Source organism: Xenopus tropicalis, chromosome 7, assembly GCF_000004195.4.
Source record: "Xenopus tropicalis strain Nigerian chromosome 7, UCB_Xtro_10.0, whole genome shotgun sequence".
Taxonomy (NCBI): Eukaryota; Metazoa; Chordata; class Amphibia; order Anura; family Pipidae; genus Xenopus; species Xenopus tropicalis.
The window spans coordinates 43,468,269-43,491,610 of record NC_030683.2 but is presented as its reverse complement, the minus strand read 5'-3'; the positions used below and the strand labels follow the sequence as shown (position 1 = coordinate 43,491,610).

The 23,342-nt window shown below is 39.5% G+C and overlaps 2 protein-coding genes across 4 annotated transcripts in view; one reads left to right on the top strand and one right to left on the bottom strand.

The window, feature by feature from the left end:
• psd (pleckstrin and Sec7 domain containing) overlaps positions 1 to 23,342 on the bottom strand; it is a 320,624-nt gene that overhangs the window by 169,314 nt on the left and 127,968 nt on the right. The window lies entirely within an intron of this gene.
• LOC101735002 (cilia- and flagella-associated protein 251) lies at positions 13,683 to 22,445 on the top strand. The gene is made up of 10 exons (XM_031906340.1): positions 13,683 to 13,892; positions 14,308 to 14,345; positions 14,754 to 14,823; positions 15,241 to 15,280; positions 15,916 to 16,000; positions 16,518 to 16,580; positions 16,851 to 16,898; positions 20,263 to 20,336; positions 20,727 to 21,681; positions 22,196 to 22,445. The coding sequence occupies exons 2-10, from the start codon at positions 14,331 to 14,333 to the stop codon at positions 22,244 to 22,246; spliced, it is 1,401 nt and encodes a 466-aa protein (XP_031762200.1). The 5' UTR covers positions 13,683 to 13,892; positions 14,308 to 14,330; the 3' UTR covers positions 22,247 to 22,445.

The following is a 23,342-nucleotide window of genomic DNA, read 5'->3' as shown; positions in this document are numbered from 1 at the left end:
TGCATTTTATCTGTTGTGTCTGGTTACAAATAAAAATATTTAGGAAAGAAACAATTTCTGCATATGAGTTTAAACAAAATAAAATTAAGATCCAATGTAAGTATGTAATGAGAGGCTTTCATTCAGCTCAAAAGGGACCAATGTATATAGTTTATAGATCCATCAATATTCTAAAGATCAGCGCTGTCCAACTTGTGGTACCGAGGGCTGGAATTTTTCTGTAGATCCATCAACATTCTAAAGATCAGGGCTGTCAAACTTATGTGGTACTGAGGGCTTAAGGGCTGGAATTTTTCTGGCCTTCATGGTGAAGAGCCAATAATGGAAGACAGTCTTGACCACTCGCAGAGTATGGAACGCACAGGCTGCATAGGGCAGGCAGACTATGGCACATACAACTTATGTGGTACCTTATGTGCATAGCACAGGCAGAGAATGACACACACAGACAGCACAGGCAGTAAATACAGTGACACAATGCTGGCACTGCTCCTACAGTCTGAAGTGTGAACAGGTGAATAATGTGGGTGCTTAAACTCTGAGCCTGAGTTTTAAACAATGCAGGGGGTGAACAATGCTGTGACTAAAAGGTGTGAACCATACAGGGGATTACAGTCTGAATCTGAGGTGTACAGTACAATGCAGGGGGCTAGTTAATCTCTGTACTGATACCATTTAAATCTTAAACAAAGGTAAGAAGTCACAGCAGCGATGCATGTGGGGGGCCACGTGAAGTGGCATCCAGCCCTCAGGCCGCCAATTGGACAGCACTACGATAGATAATAAAATATGATCAATGTTTCAACCTCAAATGCCTTACACAACATTTTCTAACACTGCAACCTTTAGTCCATTGGAATTACCATTGGGATGTAGACACAAATGTTTGCCAAGTGGACAACTTTTTCTGTTTTTACATTTAGTTAGATCGATATCACTTCCCTCCTCTGCAAATAAATAATTGCATACATAGATTGAATCCCGAATAAGTGTTCAGACACTCTCTGTTTGTTACCTTAGCCATTAGAAGTGGAAATATTTATCGGGCGAAATATGCGTTAAAGTAGACCTGTCACCCAGGCATAAAAAGCTGTAAAATAAAAGTCCTTTTCAAATTAAACATGAAACCCAAACTCATTTTTTTATTAACACATCCATACCCATTATAAAATCATTTAAAAATCCCAACTGTCAATCATATATTGCCTGCCCCTCCTCTATGCCTTAGGCATAGAGGTGGGGCTGGCAGTTACTTTCACTTTCAATTCAGAACTTCTTAGATGTTGCTGCAATCCTCACATTCAATCTCCCTCCCCACCATCTAAATGTGTAACCAGCGCATAGGCATGAGCATCAGGCCCCCCCATACTGGCACAGAAAACAGATTTTGGCAAGAGACAAAGCTTGCCTTAATAACAGTGTCCACAAAATGGAGACTGTCTTCAATGGCTGCAATTGTGAATTTCAAGGCTAAAGAAAATAAGATTAAAACCATTTTTATAGTGTAAGTGAAGTTTATTTTACATGACAAACACCATAGAAAATCATTTGGAATTATTTCTTAGGGTGACGGGTCCCCTTTAAGTGTTGAGTTTGGATGCAGATGTGACAGCCTCTTACACTGGAGAATTGAAGGGGTTTAAGGACAATCAGTGAGAGGCCCACGTGCACGTCACTTTATAGGCATGTTTATAATACAGCATTTCAGTAGGTGCTTCTAAAACTAAGCACTGTTGGATGGTGGGACCATGTAAATACAAAGCAACATGTGTTACCCAGTCCTTTTCTTAAGTTTGATTTTGTTATATGTGTTCAACTTAGGGCTGTGAAGGGTATGTTTGGGAAGCACAAAAAACTAATTTCTTTTTCCTCTACCAATCCAATTCCCTCCCCTGATATCCAAGTGCCTCTCAGACATAGCAAAAAGTACAAACTATAAGATAACAAACATTTGTTGTAGCACCCGGGTACCTGCTATTTGTTATTTCCCCAGGAAGTGGGTTGTAAGGTCAGGTGACTGATCTGTAAAGTGGGATCATGGGATAAAAACTGTAATGAGCATAATACATTGAAGTTCTGAGATGGTACAGATATGACAATAAAATAGGATCTACATTATACCAAAGTACATATATAGAAGGTTCTATACTCATGATCTCCCGTTATATAACTGTGCTTTGTTTTATCACTTCGGGGAGGGTGGGGGAGGCGCATCTTGCGTGCAGAGCGCAATAGCAGAAATCAGAATTTCCGCCCCAGGTAACCTCCATGGCACTGCCAACTTGCCTCATGTCAGCAGTGCCCCTGGACATGGGTGTTGATTCACTTTTCTTAGTCAGTGAAGGCAGATTTACTAAAATTCTAATTTTACTTTTTGTAATAATTTGAATAAACTAATTTCCACAAATGTCTAACATTTATCAAAAAATCTGAACTGAAAAAGTAACATAGTAACATAGTAAGTTGGGTTGAAAAAAGACATACGTCCATCACGTTCAACCATAATGCCTATATATAACCTGCCTAACTACTAGTTGATCCAGAGCATGTGCAGAAAGTTGCAGAAAAGTCACAAAACCTTTACAACTCCTTGCACGATAACTGTGACTTTTTCGTACTGTGACACAAAAGTCAGCATCAAAATTCCAAAAATTCTAAAGTTTCAAAGCAAAGAAAGATCTTCCAGGAATATGAAGGGATATCTGCCATTGACTTCATGATCTTGATAGGTTTTAGATGGTGTATGTTCGGCATTGTATTGTATTTGTATTGTACAGTATTTGTTGTCTGTTGCTCTGTTTATTAGTACGTGTAATGAAACCCAAATTGTTAGCTGCAGTTCTACAAGCATCAAACCCATGGTGTTTGGAAGGGAACAAAAGTGGAGAAGTATAGGTGGGCAGCCCTCCCAGGTAACTTTATAAGTGACTTGCCAACTTCTGCTCCTGGCTGAGAAGCCCCAAGGCCTGGGAGTGCTACCTGTCTGTCAGGGACGGGCCAAGCCGACTGGACGCCCTAGGCAACCCGGTCAGCCACCTCGCCCCTGCACCTTCCACCAGGGGAAATGCGATGGGTCATTGCCCCCACCTCATAATGACAACCGGCAGGGCAATGACAAAGGCGTGCGGACTAGGGGTAGGCAGGAGAGGCTCCTGCCTGGCGCCCCCTAATCGTTGCACCTAGGCAGCTGTCTCTTCTGCCTACCCCTTGTTCTGACCCTGCTGTCTGTACATATGCAGTAATGTAATATAGGCCAGAATGTTTGCAGTAGGACTCGTAACCCACTGTAGTCAAATTTATAGATACCATTTATTAATAATCTGTTAAAAAGCAAACATCTAACTGGTAGCTGTGATTACCTGGGAAAGACTTTGTAACTTTGTTATCAGGGGTCAGAATGCAAATTACACACTGATGTGTAAGTGGGCATAATGTAATAAACCTTGCAATATGTATGTTTTTATTTGTAGAGGTCTGCTTATGTACACAGCACTGTAGAGCAGGACTATAAATAAACAGAATGTGGGGGGGGGGTCATTACAGTAATAAATACAAAGTACAGTTGCATTAAAGGGTTATGTAATAAAAGGCACCAAGTCTGCCCAAGATCAGTAAACAGTGCATGTAACCAGTTAATTTGCTAACATACGGAGCACTGGGAATGGGAATGTGCAAAGAAGTGCATCAGAAAGAAGTATTTATTGGTCACTAGTTTAAAACCAACCATTTTATTGATTGCTATGGGATACTGCTCCTGCGAAAACTAAGTGCCTTTAAATACATAACCAAGGAGGCAAGGAGGTCATTACCACCAATCAGCAATTCTAGTCAAGTTGGTGAAGCAACATCTAATTGGTTGCCAGCTTGGGAGCAAATTTGTCTGCTATAACCTGAACACATTCAGTAATAAAGTCTTTCACACCCACAGCAATCAATTAGAACAGGGGTGGCCAGACTTTCTTCGGTTGCGATTGACCGGACGGACGCAGAATGTGGAAGTGCGGCGTGAATGCAAACGTAAATGACGCAGTGTAAGTACTCGTTCATAGAGCACCTCTGCACCCCTGGCTTGATCGTGGTCCACCAGAAATCCACGGGGGATCGACTGGTGGACTGCGATCAACGTATTGGCCACCCCTGAATTAGAAGGTAGCATGTATTGTCCTGTTTGAAAGCAAATATCTGATGGGTGATGTGTTACAGAGTGGCAATGCTGGACAAACTTCCTTCTATATATCCACATTTTTGCTACATAATATTATGTGATACATAAGTATACATTGAAAGATACTGTAGTTGATAAACAATTGATTGTAGTTTCCTAAAGCTAGAGTCCTGCTTAGAACCAATTTTTGAAACCCAGACTGACCCGGACCAACGGCATAAACCCTTAACCAACAACACAACGCAATCTGGAACTGCCTTATCCATAACTCGATCTGCAATGTGTTGACCTCCATTAAACTGAAGTACTGTTGCTGAAAACCAGAAATTACATCATTAGAAGTAGGAGGGGGTAACGAAAAACATTGATAAAACCACATGTTTAGAGGAGTAAAATATAGATAACGCAATATTAGGGACATGTTGGTAAAAATGGATCCTCAGCCAACACTGTTACCAACCTGCACCTCACCAGACTGGGTTGCTACAGATGTACAGGTTGAACTACATGCAGACAGATGATTTCTGGTCCCTAATTTAACTACCCTCTCTCTGGAATGACAACACAGAATAAATACAGAGTGATCTGTTCTTTGAGTTACATCATTTACTTAATCAAATGCCCTTATGAACACATGTACGGTCACCAATTTCAGGGATAGAATGGCTAACCATCACACAGCTATCCACTATGCTCTTTTCTCTGGAAAAGCAGATACAACAGTAGCAGTACATTTTCTACAATTCCATCATAACCTCGCCAGTCTCAGATGTATGAATATCGACCATGTACCTGTATCCCCCCCCCCCACATGCAGGCAAACGATTAGTGCTTTAAAATGAGCTCAAATGGATCCATGGACTGAATACTATAAGCGTTTGTGGCTTAAGTGAATTAGCGATTTTATTGTTTTGGCAACTCATGTCACAAAGTGCAGTCCTACACATATCGCTAAGAACCTGCTACGCTGGCCTATAACTCGCCACGTTCACGTTAGTGGTAACAAACACACTACATGAAAATGATTGGTGCTGGTGTCCTTTTTGAAGCATAAAGACATGTTTTCCGGATACTATACTCTTAACACCAGGTATCTAAGAAGAAGCATATAATACACTTTGTTGAGCGCATGTACATATTTGTTTGAGTGAGCTGACTTTTTTTAATTGGGGATGCTGTGTTACTGAATAACCTGGTGTCTGTTCTTTTTCTACTATCTCTATTTTTCTGTATTTGTGTTTAATAGTGTCACACTCCAATGATGTCATGTGATGCCAGAATTTGTCTCTCCTTCCATTACATATATTTATCATTATTGCCGAAACATTTGCGTTTGTCACTGAATAAAAATCAATGTTGGTGCAATTAAAGTCATATTAGTATGGATTCCTTTTACACTGTGAAATATGTAGGAGACTAGGGTTGCCACCATTTCTGGAAAAAAAAATACCAGCCATGTTTTTTTTTCTATTAATAACATTGGCATCAAGCATAATTTTCACCAGCCACGGTAAAATACCAGCCAGGTGGCAACAACATGGCAGCAATAAATCATATACCTTAGCAATCAATAAAGAATTAGTGGGGTATATTAAATATCTACACTGATGTGAAAACTTGCAAACTTAAAACTCTGCATAAACCTGCCCCACTGCAAGTACCAGTCACAGTGCTTTCAAGTCATTGCCATCAGTAAGGCAATTGGTTTATTTTTTGCTTTCCTTTTACGTATCCCCTCCCTTTCCCCTATAACCTGTGGCATCTTCCTCTGCCCACCGCCCCACCCCCTGGGATTGTAGTGCACGCAGGCCTTGCAGTGCGGCTAAATAGCCAGGGACATTTTGTCTCTGAGTGTTGCGCTGGGGCAGCCTGGAGAACGCTGCCCCTCCATGTTTAGGTTTCTCTGTGTCGGAGGGAACTGAGTGGGGGCCACATCAAAAGGGGCAAAAGGGAAGCTACTGCCTAAAGCAAGTTTCTCAACTTGTCTCGTGAAAGTAGTGAAGGTAAAGTTGAGTATTTAGACACAGGCATTTAGAGAAGCTCCTTTCTCATAGCCTGGCATCGGAGGTGATGTAGGAGGAAGAGTTAAGCTGATCATTTGTTCATTGCGCATTGGCAAATGAATACACTGATTCAGAACCCTCTCCACCTGCATTGTGCAATGTGCGCCTGCATTTAACAATCTGCTCTGGCTTATACCTTTTGCTTTTCTTTTTTTATTTCATTATTTTTTATTTCTTTATTATTTTTTTACACTATGTTGTGTTGTGATGATGCCACCACTTTTTGGTTTATGAGGCCTTATTGTGTTGGTTGATTTCACTTTGAGAAAGGTTAAACTGCTAACCAAAATGTTATCTTGAATAAAGCACCATTTATTTTAGTGAGTAAGTTTTGTGAGTGAGGTTTCCCTCTATATAGATGAGATGGTTAAAGGACTAGCAAAGCCTAGTTCAATAGAGGGTGCCACATAAATTTTGCTCCCAAAAAGGAGCTCCAGCCCAAAGAAAAACTGGGGGTCCCATGTATGTGCCACTTAACTGTTATCTTTTCTGTGCAGGGTGACACCAAGCAGAACTATTTATTGGGCATGGGGCTCCTCTTTTCCTACTAATTCACAAGCAGCCAGGCACTAATAAATTCAAACATATCAACGGCCTTAGCTGTAAATACTTCCCAGTTTGTGAATGTCAAAACACTGACACACTAACAGCAATAGATTAAAAAGATGCAACTTGCTATCTGCACTTATTCATCTTTGCTGATAAACCAGGTGCTACAGGACTTTCAGCACAGTCACTGCAGAAACAGGTGCCATTTATTAAAGGTACCTGCGTGTATAACTTCTCTTGGTACTTGCACCCAAGCAGTCCAAAGTTCATATTTATGGGGACAGGGGGAGTAACCAATTAACGGTCCTCTGTAGATTTGTCACCTCACCCCTTTAATACCGGCCACATAATGAATATACGCTCTGCATGAATGATTAGCAATTAACTTAGTTGCATGCTGATTTATCTGCAACCATGCAGCATGCATCTAAATAAATTGCTAACTAGCCATGCAGGGGTCTGGATTAAATATGTGGCAAGTATTAAAAGGGTAAGGTGGTAACCCTAATCCTATGTGTTATGGTTTTTTTTTAACATGTATGGTATCTTTTGTTACTGACATCAGTCTGCATGCAGGATCACTTCCTGATTCCCAATATGCAATAGTTTCTACTTAGAGAATAGTTTAAAGCCCTGCAGACAAGCAGCCCCACCCATGTGCCCCCTAGAAGATACCTGCCCCCATACATAACTTGTATATACCATTTGACCAACTAAAGACAAGGCCCTTCCTATGGTTGAGACTAAAACCCCCCCATCTCCACTAGTCAGGCTAAGGAAGGGATACCCTAAAAGCTAAGGACCCCCCTTTCCCCCTTTACTGGTTACACAGCAGCAGTGATTTAATCCATGGCTGATGATCTAAGGCAAAATAAATACCATATAAACCTTACTCAAAAACAGGGTACACTTCCCCTTTTAGGAGCAGCAGCTGTGATGTGATGAGAGATGACTTCACAATCTGGAAAGTGGCAGTTGGTTTAGTCCGTTGGTTTGCACTGTGGTGAGAGGTAGGTGTACAGTCCTTCTGATATAGTTTTTGTCAAATAATCCTTATTTTGGTTAAAAAAAATGTTGGGTGACACCCCCAGACTAGTGGATGTTACTATTCTCACAGATTTTAGTTAATTTGGGAGAAATTCAAATGGGCTTTTGAGACCTTTCATCTCAGTGCTGGTTGGGAGACACAGACCCAGCATTTGGCAGTTATTTATGCAGGGTATGCCGGTCTGTCATCAAAAATATGCTTTTTTTTCACTGGGGCCTCCCATAAAGAGTACCATTTAGGGACCCCTGACTAATATCATAAAACACTTCTTTTTTGTTTCCAGCATTAATAGGCTCCTTGGAGTTTTGACACTCTACCCTGGGTATCTGTCCTGCTCATATGTACCAACCCTAACGTGTAACTGAATTTAACTAAATAAATTCCATTACTTTTTATTTTTATAGAATAAAATTTATCAGTAGATTTCATGCACTTAACTTTCAAACTCCCCCGTAGAGGGGGCAATACTGTAAATGGTAGGGGCTGTATTGGATTAAACAATGTTTAATTGTTACTTTCCCAGCGAGTTTCCCAGGAATATACAGCCCTATGGAATAGTTGCACCTTGAGCACTTCCTGCCCACATGCTATTATTGGTTTTGGCTCTTTATTTAAGCCTCTGTTCTGCATTAACTGTTTTCTTTGGCAGGGGGGCATTTATCAACAATGGGCAAATCTGCTCCTGTGCAGAAATGCACGATGACCAGTCAAATTTTTGCTTTCAAAGTTCTGCCTGCAACTGGTTGAAAAACTCATCACTTTTGCTATAGGTTAATGTACAGGTGCAATCTTGCACATTGTGGATACATGAGCCGAACTGTATTACTATAGACACAGTGCCTGATTTACTATTTCTTATTATTTAAGGGGGTAAATATAAATCAGTGGTTGTGAAATTAGTGGTGATACAACTTAAAGATCCAGTTAAAGCTAAATGCTGATTTGTTGCTAATGTAACCTCCTCTTTATAATAAGGCATCTATGGTGCCTAAATTGAAAATGCCAACTGGTTGCTTAGGGGTCACTAGCAACAGGAATCCTTGGGCAAATTGTTGTTGTTAGCATTGCTGAATGCTTATCTTTTTATTCAAGCTATATCACATTCATACTTTATTCTGATAGTCACACAAATATCTGGTTGCTAAGGTCAGGGAGCATAGCAACCAGATAATAAGGTTGTAACTGGCTAATAACAATAGATATGAATCTAACAAATCAGTGAGTCTTTCCTCAAATGATTTTTTGGTATAAGTAAAGTGTGTCATTGCCCATAGCAACTGAAAAGTATTGTCCTATAATTATTGTAATAATTAATGATTAAGTCCGCAAAAAGAGACAAAAAAATTAAAAGTATAAATCTTTATTATAATCCATTAAAAAATCATACCCCATGTATGCAGCCTAACGCATTTCATGCTAATCTAGCACTTAATCATAAGCTCACCAACATTTATTTGCACATCTATATATACATGGTAAAACATCCACCCACTTTAATTTAAGACCAATCAATGTAGAGTAGGCTCCAACCCCCACCACTACAGACACTTCAATCTATTAACTCCATCAAATACAGACATAGTTAAACAGAGGTTTAAAAAATACATAACACGGAGTTATATAGTAAAAATACAATTGTTTCAGAGTAAATACTATTTTTTCACACAAAGCAAGTAACATCAAAAGTAAAATTCAAACCTAAAGGAATACGTGTATGTAAATAAAAAATCCAGTAAACTTCTCGCTCATGGAGAAGACTAAGGGGCACATTTACTAATCCACGAACGTCCGAAAAGCGTCCAAATGCGTTTTTTCGTAATGATCGGACTTTTTCGCAAATTGTCGCGACTTTTTCGAGCTCTCAATACGAAAGTTGCGACAATTCGCGAAAGTCGTAATGGCAATGAAAAAGTCGCGACAATTCTCCAAAGGCATAATGGCAATGAAAAAGTTGCGACAATTCTCCAAAGGCATAATGGCAATGAAAAAGTCGCGACAATTCTCCAAAGGCATAATGGCAATGAAAAAGTCGCGACAATTCACGAAATTTGTTATGGCTATGAAAAAGTCGCGACAATTCGCGCAAGTCATACCGGTTACGAAAAAGTCGCGACAATTTACGGGAAAGTCGTAACGGCGACAAAAAAATCGCAAAAAATACGAAAAAGTCGCAAAATGTTCGTTTTCCAATCCGAATTTTTCTCATTCGGATTCAGATTCGTGGAATAGTAAATCAGCCCCTAAGGGTATCTCCTCCTCTCCTACCAGTCTTTATCTGTTCTATCGCTTGTACTGAAAAGAAAATTTTATCACTATTATTGCACTCTGCAAAATGTCTAGTGACATTGCTTTTAAATGCATATTTAGTATTACAAATCTGACTAATATGTTCTCTAAGGGCTCTGGCACACGGGGAGATTAGTCGCCCGTAACAAATCTCCCTGTTCGCGGGCGGCTAATCTCCCCGAAATTTACATTTTCGCCGGTGGGATGGCATTTCGGGGAGATTAGTCGCCCGCGAAAAGGGAGATTTGTCGCAGGCGACTAATCTCCCCGTGTACCAGAGCCCTAACTCTATCTTTCAGGGATTGCATTGTACACCCCACATATTGTTTCTTGCATTTCTGACAAGTCCCCAAGTATATTACTGCTGTACTGTTGCAATTAAGAAAGCTACCTATTTTATCATTTTTATTCGGAACTGGACTAGAATTCCTTTGACACCTTGAGATGTTCACATGTAATGCAATGTTTTTTGCCACATTTAAAACAGCCTTTGGTGTCCAGAAATTGTTTTTTTGCTCCACCTCTATTGAAAAAGCTAGGAGATAACCTATCTCTTAAAGTATAGGCCCTCCTAGCTATACTGTTAATGCCTTCTCCCAAGGTGTCAAAGAAATCACGGTCCGCATATAATATTGGCAGAAATCTTTTTACAATCTGCACTATTTTATTATATTGCCTACTGTATCTTGTAATAAAGGATATTTTATTTTCCCAAACTTTATCTTGTCTTTTAGAAGTAAAATTTAATAGTGAGTCTCTACATGTTTTGCTTGCTCTCCTATATGCATATTCTATATCTGTTTCACTATCCCCTTTCCTTAGGAACTGTCCCACCGGTATACATTTAATTAAATTCTTAGGGTGACAAGAACGAGCATGCAAAAGTGTATTACCACTACAAGGTTTCCTATAAATAGTAGTCTGAATTCTATTATTGGTTGCAGTCAACTTCAAATCCAAATATTCAATTTCATCAGATGAAAATTTATTATTTAATCATGTGCACTGGTGTGTGTCTGTATGCCTGACGAAGGGGTACGCCCCGAAACGTTGCATTTTGAATAAACACGCAAGGGCTAAGCCCTGCTTGCACTTTACTTGTTGTGCTGGCTGAAATATTTCTACCAATAGGGGGCCTCTGCTCTTTGTACCTTTGGAAGATGATAAAAAGTTGCAATGACAGGATATTTGGGAACAAGAAAATCTTTTTCAAGTTAGTGATTAGGCCCTTTTCAACTGCCTCATCAATTAAGGTGGTCAATTTACTGATAAATAACTTAGTGGGGTCAGATTTTAGCTCTATATAAGCTGTTCTATCCTTTAACTGTCTCAAAGCCTCTGATCTATACACTTCCACATCTAACATCACTACCAGCCCACCTTTATCTGCATGTTTATATAGATATAGTGAAACAGGGGTATAGTGAAACAGATATAGGAAACCTTGTAGTGGTAATACACTTTTGCATGCTCATTCTTGTCACCCTAAGGATTTAATTAAATGTATACCGGTGGGTCAGTTCCTAAGGAAAGGGGATAGTGAAACAGGGGTATAGTGAAACAGATATAGAATATGCATATAGCAGAGCAAGCAAAACATGTAGAGACTCACTATTAAATTTTACTTCTAAAAGACAAGATAAAGTTTGGGAAAATAAAATATCCTTTATTACAAGATACAGTAGACAATATAATAAAATGGTGCAGACTGTAAAAATATTTCAGCCAATATTATATGCTGACCGTGATTTCTTTGACACCTTGGGACAAGGCATTAACAGTATAGCTAGGAGGGCCTATACTTTAAGAGATAGGTTATCCTAGCTTTTTCAATAGAGGTGGAGCAAAAAAACACTTTCTGGACACCAAAGGCTGTTTTGAATGTGGCAAAAAACGCTGCATTACATGTGAAAATCTCAAGGTGTCAAAGGAATTCCAGTCTTCAGTTCCAAATAAAACTTATAAAATAGGTAGCTTTCTTAATTGCAACAGTACAGCAGTAATATACTTGGTGACTTGTCAGAAATGCAAGAAACAATATGTGGGGTGTACAATGCAATCCCTGAAAGATAGAGTTAGAGAACATATTAGTCAGATTTGTAATACTAAATATGCATTTAAGAGCAATGTCACTAGACATTTTGCAGAGTGCAATAATAGTGATAAAAAGTTCTTTTCAGTACAAGCGATAGAACAGATAAAGACTGGTAGGAGAGGAGGAGATACCCTTAGGGGCACATTTACTAACCAACGAACGGGCCGAATGCGTCCGATTGCGTTTTTTTTGTAATGATCGGTATTTTGCGATTTTTTCGTATTTTTTGTGATTTTTTTGGCGTCTTTACGATTTTGGCGAAAAAACGCGAGTTTTTCGTAGCCATTCCGAAAGTTGCGCAAAGTCGCGATTTTTTCGTAGCGTTAAAACTTGCGCGAAACGTCGCGCCTTTTAAGTTTTAACGCTAGGAAAAAGGCGTGACTTTTCGCGCAAGTGTTAATGCTACAAAAAAAATCGCGACTTTGCGCAAGTTTCGTAATGGCTACGAAAAACTCACGTTTTTTCGCAAAAATTGTAAAGACGCCGAAAAAAATCGCAAAAAATACGAAAAAGTCGCAAAATGTTCGTTTTCCAATCGGAATTTTTCCAATTCGGATTCGAATTCGTGTCTTAGTAAATCAGCCCCTTAGTCTTCGCCATAAGCGAGAAGTTTACTGGACTTTTTATTTACATGAATTCCTTTAGGTTTGAATTTTACTTTTGATGTTACTTGCTTTGTGTGAAAAAATATTATTTACTCTGAAACAATTGTATTTTTACTATATAACCCCATGTTATGTATTTTTTAAACCTCTGTTTAACTATGTCTGTATTTGATGATGTCTGTAGTGGGGGATGGAGCCTACTCTACATTGATTGGTCTTAATTTAAAGTGGGTGGATGTTTTACCATGTATATATAGATGTGCAAATAAATGTTGGTGAGCCTATGATTAAATGCTAGGTTAGCATGAAACGCGTTAGGCTGCATACATGGGGTATGATTTTTAATGGATTAGAATAGAGATTTATACTTTTCATTTTTTTGTCTCTTTTTGCGGACTTGATCTTTAATGATCGCAATTTTCCCTTTTTTTGGTCACTAGAGGGCGTAGTCTGCAATACTTATTATAGTTATCTGATTTATTGCTAATTGACTGTTTTCCTAGTTTGGCTCCTTTTGTATTACTATAATTATTGTAACTTACACTAGGTTTCTCTAAGTCCTGCACTTCTGTAGCAAAGTCACCAAAAGGACATAACTGGGCCTTTCTTATAAACATGAAGTCAATAGCACCAATGTACTATGTCCTCATTCTAACTGTACCAATGCTCATTTCTGATTGGCTGGCTGCTGTGAAAACCTTCAGTATGTTATAAATTAAGTCTCAGTGCCTGCTGGAAGTAATGCAAAAACTGAAGTTTATCGTAAATAGCTAGATCTCTGACTCCCTCTGCGTTTGATAGAAAAATTAAGTGCTAAATGCATTTTGCTTAAGCTGACTTGTTCCTTTTATTCTTTTCTCTATACAGATATTGCTGTAGCGTCCGACCTGCTTTCGCATTTTTTTGCTTCAGTGCTTCACCTGCATTTGAATTGGATTTTTTTGATTTTTTAATAGTTTAGTTTATTACACTCTTAACTAAACTAGAGTCAGAGAGAACAAGAACCAACTGAGGGAGACCCCTTGGGGTTCCCGGCCTTGGGCCGACCCCTCCATTCTACAGAGAGAGCTTTTTTTACAAGGTAATCTTGCAAATCCAATTGACAGAGTTCGTTATTTCACAAGGTCAGACTGCCCCCTTCTTTCCCCAGTTGTTCCAATGTGCTACCTTAGGTGAAAACCTGATGCAGCATCAGAAGAATGTCAGCAACTTGTGTTTTCATTGATCTTAATAAAGCTCAGGGTGTTCACTTGGTAGCACTGACTTTACAAAATGTATCAACTAATGGATTAAATCCCCCCTTTCTTGAGTTGCTCATGGGAAACAATAGGGGCATAATGGAACTTTAAACTGCAAGTTATTATTCCTTGTGTACTACTGCAGAATAATAGAACTGGTTGGGAAGATGAACTGCCCTGCTAATGGCATATTCATGTATCTGAAACTCCTTATACTGCTGTTGCTAATATCATACCCATTTGTATCTGTGCTTTTAGGCGGCTGAGCGTGAGAAGAAGAGATGCCCCCGCTTAAGGTACTGTCTCTATGTCTTTGTTCAAAATACACTCTCATCTGAAAAGCCGTTTCCCTTTTACTTTTCTATATAACCTCTCCTTGAGCACCTTTCTGTCTCTCTGCACAGCATCCTACTTCTGTCACAGTTTCCTTTTACACAAATAAGAGGAAACTGCCATACAATTTGCCTCTGTGCAGATATGAAATTGCATTAGACGGCAAGGAAAAACTAATTCACTGAAATGGAATATATTAGGCACCCCCAGTGAACAATATTTCCAAGTTTTTTCCTGGGCTGGTACTCCATTTTAAAATAAAATACACCACCTTGGGTCAAACACTATGATCCTCAAAGTCAGACTGACTGTGATCAGCATTTACATCTGTTTAGAACTGTGTCCCTAATACTCTTTCCTTTCACTTACAGAAACTATTTGACGTCCTGGAGGACTTCAGGACGAAGACTACCAACAGCGAGGTCCTCATTTCCTATTATGGTAAACTTCTATATCAATCAAGTCATTGTGTTTCTCAGCCCACTAACAGTATTTCCCCATTATGAAACTGTAACTTCCAGTATTCCCATTTACATTCTGCAGTGTTATTTTACATTCCCTTTATCCACCCAGACCACTTTCTAGGTACTCTGGGCTACTGCATTTCTAAAGAAGTGCAACATTGTCTGGGGGAAAAAAAGCAATGATTTTTGTCTCTATGGGGATAGCTAAAAAAACTGGCACCCCCAATCAGTTACAACCATATTAAATTGGAAGAGTACACAGAACATGACACTTCAGGCCAAAATGTAAGAGATGGGAAATGTGTAAACATGGCAAAGGTTGCAGCATGTATTATATGTGAATTCTGTTTCTTCTTTAGCGCAGTGCTTAATAAAAATGTATTTTTCCCTGCAGAACATCACTACAGAGGACAATTTGGAAGAATGGTCCACCTGTAAGTAAAATAAATCTGTCTTTTTACATGTTGAGAATCATAAACATTGCACCTGGGTTGTAAGAGCAACGAGGGCTGGAAACGTCATCCCCTTCATGCACTTAGCGATTGGTCTTTGTAGGCTGTGCTCTGTACTTTATTGCCAGATTCAAAATCTGCTGCAAGATGCAGAACGCAGCACTGACAAGCAAGGGGTATTTAATGCCTGGCACAGGCTTATAGTAAGTAAAGCCCCTCCTCTCTCTACCTGGTGTAACAATGTATCCTGTCCTGTAAAAGCAGCTACGCCAGCATCACATTTAGGTGCACAAACTGGTGCCTTGTGCACAGTGCCAAACACAAACGCAAATACCCTTGCCCCATACATAGTATACAAGCCCTCCTATGTTTCTGCCTCTTGACTGTATAGATTTGAGGCAATGGCTTCACCATAATGTCCTATTCATAAATGATTAATTTAAGAGTTATTTTGGCTGACTTTTCCTTTCTATATCTAAACATTTGCTCACTGAAATTCATTATCAGACCGACTGTGTCTGGTATCACACTGTATCAGCTTAATAAATAAGTGCATTTATAGTAGAAATACAATGGAATAGTAGAATGTTTTATTAAAATTGATTTTTTTTTTTCAGAGAACACTTTCTTTTGTGCTATGGTGCCGACCATGGATATGAAGAAGAGAATGTCACCAATTATCTGGTGATGATCACATTCCTGGTAAGGAATCCTAAATTGATCTTTTTATACATAGGGAAGAAATTATATTAAATTGCCCCAACATAGTGAATCCAGCACTGCACTGACTCCAACTAAAACCTGCTGCTTTGATAACTTTTTCCTTTATCCTGTTTAAATGATAATGGTCTTATACAGAGCCATGTGTCAGTGTGCATAAAGCTAATATGTGACAAGTCAGTCTTCCTAAAGTCTCTGTGACTATACATACATGGATAATACCATTTCCAGTTACTTCTAAAGTACATTTGGATTAATAAAGTGCCCTACAGTGAAACTGCAGCTGAATGGTAATTGCACAGTGGCGCTGCCTCATATTTCTGCTTCACAGCTGCTACTGAGATGATGTTGTGCTTTTATTATAAATGAGCCCCTACAATACTTGGGTCTTGGAGACTTTTCTCTGGGATCCAGCCTTTTTCTTATAAGTCAGATTTTAGCAGAAATAGTACTGATTAATAGATTCCTTTCTCACACTGTTACTCTCTTTTTGTTACAGGAACATCTGGATCGTCTGGAGGACACTTATTATGTCCTCTACATCAATATGTCTTTGACTCCTGTAAGTATCATTATTTTTATTACTGGAGATGTTACAATTCGCTGTGTGTTTCTATAATAATTAGGAACATTATTTTTTTACTGCATCACTTGCTGGGGGCTTAACTCATCTAAATAACATTTTAACCAGTAGCAAAATTCTTAAAAATGTTGCAATGCAGTATGGGGTTATACACAGACACTGCACAGATTTTTGTTACTAGGGGCCACATGGCCACAATAATGGCATTGGTACAAAGCAGTATTTAACATTGAGTCTTTTCTCCCACAGATGACACGTAAAGGTTGGCAGTACGTCGAGTGTCTGCAACTTCAGATTGTAAGTTCTCTGATCACTGTCTCTGATGCTTTTTGGTTGTTTATTGCCAAATTCTGCACAATACCCTCAATGTTTTTTAGACTATAGGGAACATACACCTGAATTGTTAGCTTTTGCCAAAATTTGTTTGTCAAAAAAGAAATATACTGTTCATCAGTTTAGGTACAAATATTTAAGGGAATATATAATTTATATAAGTAATCACTTATTTATTAAGTTTGATCAGTCTATTGCAAACAGGGCAATTGAATACAACGTGTTTTTGGGCATTTTAGCCACTTTCAATACCACATACTTCTTTAGTATTCTCTATTTATCTGCTACTGACTTAATATGCTTCTCATAAGATGCCAGATTTGCTATTAAGGTATTTGGTTTACTGACAATCTTGGGTGCAGAGGTGATGCAGATATTCTGTGCAAGTACTACTTTCTCCAATAAAAAGAATAGTTACAGTCAGTTTGAAAATAGATAACAGTCCACAAACTTGAAATCTTTCAAATGACCCCAAGTGCACAGATATAAACACGTACCTACAGGGACCAACCAATACAAAATCTATATATTTAGAACTATAACAAACAACGGAAAGGGTGGGAGTTACAACAGGGAGCTGGCCACTGTTCCTGTATAAATTATAACTATAACAAATTCCTTGTTAGTTATAGTTTATACAGGAGCAGGGCCAGCTCCAGGTTGTAGCTCCCACCCTTACCAGCTACAGTCATGTGATCCGAGTGGAGCCATTTGGGCAACCATTTGGGAGTTTTAAAAAAAAGCAACTAAGTTGTAGGTAATACTCAGTCCCTTTGTTAAATGTACATTGAAGCAGTAGAATTCTTATTAAATTAGATAAGAATCAGAGTAAGTGTAGGACTGGCCAGACCGGGGATGACTTTGACATAGTTGGGCAGCTTGAAGTAAATTGCAATACATGGGCAAACAATCCCTGTTTTGCTTAAAGTGGACCTGTCACCCAGACATAAAAAGCTGTATAATAAAAGTCCTTTTCAAATTAAACATGAAACCCAAAATAATTTTTTTATTACCACATCCATACCCATTATAAAAGCATTTTAAAATCCCAGCTGTCAATCATATAATGCCTGCCTTAAAGGGACAGTAACACCAAAAAATGAAAGTGTATAAAAGTAATTACTATATAATGTAATGCTGCCCTGCACTGGTACAACTGGTGTGTTTTCCTTAGAAAGACTACTATAGTTTATATAAATAAAGCTTCTGTGTAGCCCCGGGGGCAGCCATTTACAGGAGAAAAGGCACAGGTTACTTAGCAGATAACAGATAAAACCCCATTGTATTCTACAAAGCTTATCCGTTATCTGCTATGTGCCTGTGCCTTTTCTCCTTTTTCCCCACTTCAATGGCTGCCCCCGTGTTGACATAGCAGCTCATTTATATAAACTATAGTAGCGTTTCTGTTGCAAACTTACCAGTTTTACCAGCGCAGAGCAACTGTACATTATATTTTAATTACTTTAAAACACTTTAATTTTTTTGTGTTACTGTTCCTTTAAGGTGACAGGTCCACTTTAAAGTGGGGGGCATTTCTTGGTATCTTAACACACATGTCTTAAGGCGCTATATATATTGAGGATCTCCTGTTGCTGTCTAATATAAATGTGTATATATAAATATCTATACACATATATATAGTCCTCAGTATCTCAGAGTAAAATTCTTTATTCGGAAATAAACGTGTAGACATTATGTCCAAACAAAGAATTTACTTATGCTGTGAGTGCTTTCTGGAGGACTATATGTATTTTGTGGGTCAGCACCCAGCTGTTGTTTTGATTGGTGAGTGCAGATAGTGGGACTTTTTATATATATATATATATATATATATATATATATTTTGTTTCTATGTATTTTGTGGTCACAACCTCATTGCACCCCCGCCTAATGGTTTAAAATTTAGTGGTTGAGCACAACTTTCCCTTTTTTGCTATATATATATATATATATATATATATATATATATATATATATATATATACAGTATATATATATATATATATATACATATACAGTCCATAGAATTTCAGCACACCACCAGAAAAAATGGGTGCTACCAGATTATGCACAATTATTCAGAAAATAAAGGCAAAACAGGTGCACTTCAGGAGCCTTTAAAAATTTAAAGTCAAAATTCTTTATTCAAGTCATTTTAAAAAATTGTATCAGGCCAACGTTTCGATCTTCTCCTAAGACCATTATCAAGACCATATATACAATTAACATTATCATAAATAGATAAAACCTGTAACACTCACCCAATCCCACATTCTCCCACCAGAATGTATCAATCCTACCAGTACATACTGTAGTATCACCTTTGTTCTAAAAAGCATAGAAAGGAGCAATACTATGCTATGCTTTTTAGAACAAAGGTGAAACTATGTACTGGTAGGATTGATACATTGTGGGTAATTGTATTGCTGTAAATTATTCTGTATCCTTTTTCTGTAACATGCTTTCCTTTGGTCAGTGGGACTATGTACTTGTTTTTAACCACTGTATTTTTCCTGATTGCACGGGTCCCTGTGTTTATACATACTCTGGGTATTGTTTATCCTGAGTACAGGGCTTCCCTTCCAGTCACATGACTGGTGGGAGAATGTGGGATTGGGTGAGTGTTACAGGTTTTATCTATTTATATGTTGATTTTAATTGTATATATGGTCTTGATAATGGTCTTAGGAGCAGACAGAAACTTTCGCCTGATACATTTTTTTAAAATGACTTAAAAAAAATTTACTTATAATTTTTAAAGGCTCCTGGAGTGCATCTGTTTTTTCCTTGATTTTATATATATATATATATATATATATATATATATATATATATTTTTTTTTTTTTTTTTTGTACCCGTGAGCCACATTGAAATAGAAAAAGATTTGGAGAGCAACACAAGCATGGGAAAAGTTCCTGGGGGTGCCAATGAGCTATAATTGGCTATTTGATGGCCCCTATGTTGACTGGAAGCCTACAGAAGGCTTTGTTTGGCTTTACACTGGGTTTTTATGCAATGAAAGTTAGCCTCCTAACCAGAAATTCACTGGGAGGCCACTGGGAGCAACACCCAAAGGGTTGGCAAGCAACATGTTGCCCCAGAGCCACTAGTTGGGGATCACTGCCTTAGACATTATACTTGAGCAAGAAGTCAGCCAAGCCATCCTTACAGGCATGAATATAATCTGTCATTACCTGGCGGGGAATTCCACACTCTCACTGCCCCCACCTTATAAAGAAACTATTGTCATAATCTATACAGAAATTATCATAAATGTCTTCTATATTCCCCTTTGCTCATTTACTTGTACCTTCCCTGTGCTTGCAGAAAGTAAGATCAAACCTTCTCAGTCTTGTACTGAAGATCTGGGAGAAGGAACAGGAGTTGGAGGAGCGTGCTAGGTTTGTATATTGCAAATATATACTGAATTGTATATGTTTAAAAAATGGAGGTCTAACTACATTCCTCTTCCCACATGTGTGATAGTTTTTCAGTTTAGTCTGACACATTCATACAATATACAAAATGCCTCTACCGCTTCAAAGTGCCAGTAGGTGTTTTCCAAACATTAGAGCTCCCTTCATATTGGATTAAAGCCTATACCTCTAGCAGACCTTGTAACCTACTCAGTAACTGCCCACATTTGTAGGGCCATGTGTGTAGCAGATATAAGGTTAACACTTAGGTACAAGGCTAAACTCTATATTACTCCTCCAGTGACCATAAATATAGTCTCGATACAGTGGAAACAAATGACAACACTGATAAATATACATTTTTTCCCACTTTAGAGCCACTGAAGAACACTGGGCAGCTACTATAGAAATTAAAGCAGAAGAGGAGGCTCCCAGCAAAAAGCAGGAAGAAACAGAAGATCCAGGAGAGGAGCCGGAAGAGACGGAAGCTCCTGGCGAGGAGCCGGAAGAGACGGAAGCTGCTTGCAAGGAGCAGGAAGAACTGGAAGCTCCTAGCAAGGTGTGGGAACAAATGGAAGCTCCAGCTGAGGAGCAGGAAGAGATGGAAGCTCCTGGCGAGGAGCAGGAAGAGAAGGAAGCTCCTAACGAGGAGCAGGAACAATCAGAAGCTCCTGGCGAGGAGCAAGAAAAGACGGAAGCTCCTGGCGAGGAGCAGGAAGAGACAAAAGCTCCTGGCGAGGAGCAGAAAGAGATGGAGGCTCCTGGCGAGGAGCAGGAAGAGATGAAAGCTCCTGGAGAGGAGCAGGAAGAGATGGAAGCTCCTGGTGGGGAGCAGGAAGAAATGGAAGCTCCTGGCGAGGAGCAGGAAGGAACGGAAGCTCCTGGCGAGGAGCAGGAGGAAATGGAAGCTCCTGGCAAGGAGCAGGAAGAAAGGAAGGCTCCCAGTAAGGAGGAAGAAGCTGCTGAGGCTCCTGGAGAGGAGCAAGAAGATCATGAGGCTCTTGGCAAGGAGCAAGAAGATGAGAAGGCTCCTGGAGAGAAGACTGAAGGAGCAGAGAATGAAGAAGAGGAAGCTCTTGGCATGGAGCAAGAAGATCATGAGGCTCCTGGCAAGGAGCAAGAAGATGAGGTGGCTCCAGGAATGAAACAAGAAGATGAGGTGGCTCCTGGCGAGCAGCGAATAGAAGAGGAGGAACATTTTGTAGAACATCAGCAAGAGGAATCCCTTGCAGGAGACAAACAGGAAGAAGCAGTTCCTCATGAAGCAGTGCAGCCAACCTTAGGAAAAAGGATGAAGAAAGCTGCTGTGAAAAGGCTCCGCAGGATTTGGGTAATATATTTATATATATTATTATTAGCAATTGCTTTTCACCTGCCAAAGTCGCATGTCAGTCAGTAAAGTACCACTTCCCTTCCTAGAATTTCAAATTATGAGAACAATAGAAAGGCTGCTATAGTGAGTAATGCCCCTATAAGCGCTCCATTCAGCCCCATGGTTGATTCATCAGAGTGCCTAATTGATAAGCCAGTGTACTGCTGCGTTTAGATTGTACTAAGCTGCTAACTCTTGGCAAAGATCTGGCCAAGTCTACATATATCACAGCGGATTCTCTAAAAGGCCAATGGGGGTATGATAACTCACACAGGGCAGCTGTACTTAAAGTTGCCACCTGTTTGGTTTTGACCCAGACAGCCCAGCTTTTAACCAGGTGATCAATGTTAGGAAAAAAGATGCCATTCCAGGTAGATGATATACTGTAGAGTCAGATTACGTCTTTTATAATCAAGTATGTATCTGTCATTTTTTATTTCAATACCTTCTAAACTTTTTCTTTTCTTTTCAGGGTTCCACCAGAAGACTATTCTGTTGCCACAGACCCTCAACTGCTCCCTGAATTCCTTCCTTGTAATCTCTACTATGTCCTCTATGTATGTGTGTGTTAGAGTATGAGTGAGGGACGCATGTGTGGGTGTGTTGGTGGTGGGTGTCTGGGTGGGGATTGGGAGGGGGGAAAGCATGTGCAGGTGTGGTGGGTAAGTTGGTGTGCAGTGTGTGGGTGCATGCATGTTTTGGGGAATGGGTTTGTGTGTAGGATAGGTGGATGGGTGCAGATATAGGGTGGAGGGGGGGAGGGTGCAGATGTGTAGGGGGAGGGTGCAGATGTGTAGGGGGAGGGTGAATGTATGCCAAGTGGGTGGGTATGAAGTATGTATAGGGGGAGGGGTGGGTTGATGCATAGGTGGGTGGGTGTAGGGGGAGGGAATATGTAGTTGTAACTTATAAAACATCAAAGTGCCCTCTTCTGCTTTAGACTTAGCGATGAGGTCTTATGAGGAAAAGAAGAAAAAAAAAAAAAATATAGTGTAATACTGTTATTACTTCACAATGTGCACTCTCATGTGCTTTTTAACACCAGTGATGACTTTTACTTATATCACCCTTTTGTGCCCAGTTGTGATATCCCTTTCCGATTGCCAATCTACTTACAGACCCCCTTGGGTTTATATGGCATCCAATTGGTTCACTTGTAGCTCACGACTCTCTGCTTTCCCACCTCTTAATTTCAGGCAGTATTAGGAACCACTTCACATAGGTAAATTTCCAACTTTAGCAACTTTAGGTTAATTCCACGACCTTTCCGCTTCCCTTCCCCTTCTGTGCACTTACTGTAGGATAAATGCATACGCCATATGTGTAAAAACTTAAATACTTTAATATAAATAAAACTTCCCAATACACTCACAAACAGAGTATAGGATGCGCATGTCAGGAGTCACTGGTATGGATCAGGTGGCTGCTCCTTTTTCTTTCCCTGTTCCCGACCTGCAGTGTCGTTTCTGGGTTCAGCAGTCCTGCCCTTCGCTCAGGAGGAAGCCGGAAGTGGCGAAACGCGTCAGCGGTGAGAGAGGACGCAGAGGAGGAGCACTATACAGGGCAGGACTGCTGAACCCAGAAACGACACTGCAGGTCGGGAACAGGGAAAGAAAAAG